This window comes from Coregonus clupeaformis, chromosome 34 (genome assembly GCF_020615455.1).
Source record: "Coregonus clupeaformis isolate EN_2021a chromosome 34, ASM2061545v1, whole genome shotgun sequence".
NCBI lineage: Eukaryota > Metazoa > Chordata > Actinopteri > Salmoniformes > Salmonidae > Coregonus > Coregonus clupeaformis.
Genome location: NC_059225.1, coordinates 16,893,430 through 16,899,426, shown reverse-complemented (window position 1 = coordinate 16,899,426; position 5,997 = coordinate 16,893,430). Strand labels below are relative to the sequence as shown.

The window sequence follows — 5,997 nt, the reverse complement described above, 5'->3', positions numbered from 1 at the left end:
AGGCTAACAGTGGTAATATTATCTGCTGACCCCTATAGGCTAACAGTGGTAATATTATCTGCTGACCCCTATAGGCTAACAGTGGTAATATTATCTACTGACTCCTATAGGCTAACAGTGGTAATATTATCTGCTGACCCTTATAGGCTAACAGTGGTAATATTATCTGCTGACCCCTATAGGCTAACAGTGGTAATATTATCTGCTGACCGCTATAGGCTAACAGTGGTAATATTATCTGCTGACCCCTATAGGCTAACTGGTAATATTATCTACTGACTCCTATAGGCTAACAGTGGTAATATTATCTGCTGACCCCTATAGGCTAACAGTGGTAATATTATCTACTGACTCCTATAGGCTAACTGGTAATATTATCTACTGACTCCTATAGGCTAACAGTGGTAATATTATCTGCTGACCCCTATAGGCTAACAGTGGTAATATTATCTGCTGACCCCTATAGGCTAACTGGTAATATGATCTACTGACTCCTATAGGCTAACAGTGGTAATATTATCTGCTGACCCTTATAGGCTAACAGTGGTAATATTATCTGCTGACCTCTATAGGCTAACAGTGGTAATATTATCTGCTGACCTCTATAGGCTAACAGTGGTAATATTATCTGCTGACCCCCTATAGGCTAACAGTGGTAATATTATCTACTGACTCCTATAGGCTAACAGTGGTAATATTATCTACTGACTCCTATAGGCTAACAGTGGTAATATTATCTGCTGACCCTTATAGGCTAACAGTGGTAATATTATCTGCTGACCCCTATAGGCTAACAGTGGTAATATTATCTGCTGACCCCTATAGGCTAACAGTGGTAATATTATCTGCTGACCCCTATAGGCTAACTGGTAATATTATCTACTGACTCCTATAGGCTAACAGTGGTAATATTATCTGCTGACCCCTATAGGCTAACAGTGGTAATATTATCTACTGACTCCTATAGGCTAACAGTGGTAATATTATCTGCTGACCCTTATAGGCTAACAGTGGTAATATTTTCTGCTGACCCCTATAGGCTAACAGTGGTAATATTATCTGCTGACCCCTATAGGCTAACTGGTAATATGATCTACTGACTCCTATAGGCTAACAGTGGTAATATTATCTGCTGACCCTTATAGGCTAACAGTGGTAATATTATCTGCTGACCTCTATAGGCTAACAGTGGTAATATTATCTGCTGACCTCTATAGGCTAACAGTGGTAATATTATCTGCTGACCCCTATAGGCTAACAGTGGTAATATTATCTACTGACTCCTATAGGCTAACAGTGGTAATATTATCTACTGACTCCTATAGGCTAACAGTGGTAATATTATCTGCTGACCCTTATAGGCTAACAGTGGTAATATTATCTGCTGACCCCTATAGGCTAACAGTGGTAATATTATCTGCTGACCCCTATAGGCTAACAGTGGTAATATTATCTGCTGACCCCTATAGGCTAACTGGTAATATTATCTACTGACTCCTATAGGCTAACAGTGGTAATATTATCTGCTGACCCCTATAGGCTAACAGTGGTAATATTATCTACTGACTCCTATAGGCTAACAGTGGTAATATTATCTGCTGACCCTTATAGGCTAACAGTGGTAATATTTTCTGCTGACCCCTATAGGCTAACAGTGGTAATATTATCTGCTGACCCCTATAGGCTAACAGTGGTAATATTATCTGCTGACCCCTATAGGCTAACAGTGGTAATATTATCTGCTGACCCCTATAGGCTAACAGTGGTAATATTATCTGCTGACCCCTATAGGCTAACAGTGGTACTATTATCTTCTGACCCCTATAGGCTAACAGTGGTAATATTATCTTCTGACCCCTATAGGCTAACAGTGGTAATATTATCTGCTGACCCCTATAGGCTAACAGTGGTAATATTATCTACTGACCCCTATAGGCTAACAGTGGTAATATTATCTACTGAGCCCTATAGGTTAACAGTGGTAATATTATCTTCTGACCCCTATAGGCTAACAGTGGTAATATTATCTACTGACCCCTATAGGCTAACTGTGGTAATATTATCTACTGACCCCTATAGGCAAACTGTGGTTATATTATCTACTGACCCCTATAGGCTATAGGGGGTCCCCATATACACATATAAACCATTACAGTACTTTAAACATATTAATGTTGACTCCTTTTAAATACACCAGGAGTGAACGAGTGTACACTTTGGGGAGAAGGGTGCAGAGCGAATGAACACGGAGAGAAGGAGAAAAGGGGAAGAAGTTAGCCCTCTCCCCTTTCCCACCATGCACCTGACCCCTCCCCCAACTCACCCACCTCGCTCCCAACTCACAGAAAGACAAGAACAACCCAATTTGAGACATCAATGCAACTTTATTGATCCAAGAGCACTCTGACTCAGTAACAACAGCTGTGAGCCCATAGGGAACCCACTCACACGTCTTCTCTTTGTGTGTGTGTGCGTGTGCATGTTCGTGTGTGTGACAGCCTTTGGCAGATGACCTTTATCATTACAGAACTGAGATGATTATAAATATAGATTACAGCCACACACATACACACACACAGGCCCTCTGGGCTGGAGGCCAACTGGACACACTGAGGGACAGGAGGGAGAGGAGGGAGAGGAGGGAGAGGAGGGAGAGGAGAGAGAGGAAGGAGAGGAGAAAGAGGAGAGAGAGGAGGGAGAGGAGAGAGAGGAAGGAGAGGAGAAAGAGGAGGGAGAGGAGAGAGAGGAAGGAGAGGAGAAAGAGGAGAGAGAGGAGGGAGAGGAGAGAGAGGAAGGAGAGGAGAAAGAGGAGAGTGAGGAGAGAGAGGAAGGAGAGGAGAGGGAGGAGAGTGAGGAGGGAGAGGAGAGAGAGGAGGGAGAGGAGAGAGAGGAGAGAGAGGAAGGAGAGGAGAAAGAGGAGGGAGAGGAGAGAGAGGAAGGAGAGGAGAAAGAGGAGAGAGAGGAGGGAGAGGAGAGAGAGGAAGGAGAGGAGAAAGAGGAGGGAGAGGAGAGAGAGGAAGGAGAGGAGAAAGAGGAGAGAGAGGAGGGAGAGGAGAGAGAGGAAGAGAGAGGAGAAAGAGGAGAGTGAGGAGAGAGAGGAGGAAAGGAGAGAGAGGAGGGAGGAGAGTGAGGAGGGAGAGGGAGAGAGGAGGGAGAGGAGGGAGAGGAGAGAGAGGAAGGAGAGGAGAAAGAGGAGGGAGAGGAGAGAGAGGAAGGAGAGGAGAAAGAGGAGGGAGAGGAGAGAGAGGAAGGAGAGGAGAAAGAGGAGAGAGGGGAGAGAGAGGAGGGAGAGGAGAGTGAGGAGAGAGAGGAAGGAGAGGAGGGAGAAGAGAGAGAGGAGGGAGAGGAGAGAGAGGAGAGAGAGGAGAGTGAGGAGAGAGAGGAGGGAGAGGAGAGAGAGGAGGGAGAGGAGAGAGAGGAAGGAGAGGAGAAAGAGGAGAGTGAGGAGAGTGAGGAGAGTGAGGAGAGTGAGGAGAGAGAGGAAGGAGAGGTGGGAGAGGAGAGAGAGGAGAGTGTGGGGAAGGGTGAGATAGGAAGGGGAAGGGAGGGAAAGAGAAATGAACGAAGAGTGAAAAAGAGAGGGGGAATGATAAAAAGAGAAAAAGGGCGAAATAATAGAGAAAGAGGGAGCAGTTCTATTTCCTTTTAGTATTTAATATAGCTTATCTCGGAGAACAAAAAGTGGTGAGAGATGGAGGTTAGGGAGATATTGAGGTGAATGGGGGAGAGAGAGGGATAAGGGAAGAAGGGGAAAAAGTGATGTGATGGAAAATAAGCAGCTGCTAAGTAGGTGTGGCAGTAGCAGGTTGTCCAATCGGCTGCCAGGTAGGCACAGCTAAAGCAGAAAGTCAGCGTCGGCGGTTGTCCAATGGGCTGCTAGGTAGGCGGGCCTGAATCAGGAAGCCAGTAAAGGTGGAGTCGTTGTTGATGTCAGCGTAAATTCCAACTTCTTCCTGTTCCGCACCATACACCTGTAGACAGAGGGATATTATATTAGCCATCAATGAAGTAATAAGTTAGTGACGTGAAGTGTGGTGACTTTGTCAGAGGAGTAAAAGGTCCAATTCTAACGCAAACAAACAACATCTAATAGCAGCCATAGGAAATTCACCAGTTTGGTAAAATAGTTCTGTTTACTAGCCTGGTTCAGCCATATTGACTTTTTCAACCAAACTTTAGAACTCTAAATAATAAGGAATGAAAGGAACTAAAGGAAAAAAGACCTCTCCGTTGTTTCTTTGAATCTGCAGCATATGACTCACCTGCAGCCATACTTGGTCTCCAGATGAGAGATTTAGGACCGCCCCTCCAGAGGACTGGTCCAGGTCAGAGGTCAGGAATTGGTCCAGCGTCAGCAAAATGACTCGGCCGTTACGGTACAGCCCCACCTTACACCCCTGACCCTAAACAACACACACACCGCTACGGTACAGCCCACCTTACACCCCTGACCCTAATCAAAGTTTACAGTAATGTACTGTTTAAACCAAAGTTCCTTTGGAACTTACGGTAACATACTGTACCTTTTTTTTTTACAGTATCTTACCGTTACAGGATTTGTTTGTGTGTGTGTTACCTGTACAGTGAGGTGGAAGGTGAAGTAGTACACTCCGGGGATAAAACAGCGGAACTTTCCTGAGATGTCATCATAGTGATGCTGGACAGACAGACAACAGAAAAACGGGTTATAGTGAAGCTGGAAAGAAGAATATATATTTAATATTTTCTCTGACATCTCCTCTCCTCTCCTCTCCTCTCCTCTCCTCTCCTCTCCTCTCCTCTCCTCTCCCTCCTCCCTTAATTTCTCTCTCCTGTCCTCACCTTCCACACACACACACACACACACACACACACACACACACACACACACACACACACACACACACACACACACACACACACACACACAGTACCTGTTCGTTGTAGAAGATCTTGGCGAAGTGAAGGGGTGTGTCTGTCGTGGTAGTGGGTGTAGTTAGTCCCACGCTGAAGGCAGAGCGATACAGGAAGGAACTCTCGCCCCTCTGCCCCTGTAGCCCTGGGGCCCCCGGGAAACCCCGTTGTCCCTGGACTCCGTCCTCCCCAACTTCCCCCAACTCTCCCCTCTCACCTCGCACACCTAGGGAGGACAGGAGAAAGAGAGAGGGAAGGAAAGAGAGTGAGTGAGAGAAAGTTTGAGAATCTATATGTTGATTCCCTGATGTGTGTGCTACCTGGAAGTCCAGTGTCTCCTGTCTCTCCCTGGCGCCCCTCTCTCCCATCTCTCCCATCCTGCCCGTCCAGACCAGGAGTCCCAGGAACACCTCCCATCCAACGGCTGCACCCCTCCTGAACTCCGACCTCTGACCCATGCCCCCCTGCCAGCACACACAACAGCAGCATCCAGCTCATTGTTACCATGGTGACCTCTCTGATTCGTGACCTCCGAGACTGCAGGGAATCGCTGAAGAGACGGAGTGGAGAATGAGTAGAAGAGTGAGTGATACAAATCTATCTGGTCCTTGTGTGTCTGAGCATGTGTGTGCTTGTGTGATTTGCACTCCTATATTTATCTCTGACTGCGTGTGACTCTGGCTGGTGACAAAGTCATACCCCCCAAATGACCTGCCAGAAATACCAACACACACACATGCACACACACACGCATGCACACACGGCGATCCTCTGCCTCCCTCTTGTGGTCAGGGCAATATTTTAGTATGATACAGTAGCCTAGTATCCATGTTGAGAGAGAGAGAGAGAGAGAGAGAGAGAGAGAGAAAGAGACACAGAGAGAGAGAGGTCAGCCCTGCCGAAAGAGTCAATTCTGTGTGTGACAGCGGGTACCTGCAGAGAAGAGCTGTGTGTGTGTGTGTGGGAGATCAGAAAAAACATCCTGTCTCTCTGCCTCACTCTCTCGCTCTCTCTTTCTTCATATCCCTCTCTTTCTGAGAAGAAAAAAAACATATCCCTACATGAAGTATTAAGTAACTAATAATAATTATAACAATTATTTTC

The 5,997-nt window shown here is 46.2% G+C and overlaps 1 protein-coding gene across 2 annotated transcripts; it reads right to left on the bottom strand.

Moving 5' to 3' along the window:
- Positions 1 to 3,442: 3,442 nt before the first annotated feature.
- adipoqa (adiponectin, C1Q and collagen domain containing, a) lies at positions 3,443 to 5,524 on the bottom strand. Of its 2 annotated transcripts, XM_041861721.2 has the most exons (5): positions 5,214 to 5,524; positions 4,914 to 5,119; positions 4,577 to 4,657; positions 4,263 to 4,403; positions 3,443 to 3,971 (listed from the first exon to the last, which is right to left on the bottom strand). In XM_041861721.2, the coding sequence occupies exons 1-5, from the start codon at positions 5,398 to 5,400 to the stop codon at positions 3,849 to 3,851; spliced, it is 738 nt and encodes a 245-aa protein (XP_041717655.1). In that variant the 5' UTR covers positions 5,401 to 5,524; the 3' UTR covers positions 3,443 to 3,848. The 2 variants fall into 2 exon arrangements, with proteins under 2 accessions (XP_041717655.1, XP_041717656.1); XM_041861722.2 differs by lacking the exon at positions 4,263 to 4,403.
- Between the last annotated feature and the right edge of the window lie 473 nt (positions 5,525 to 5,997).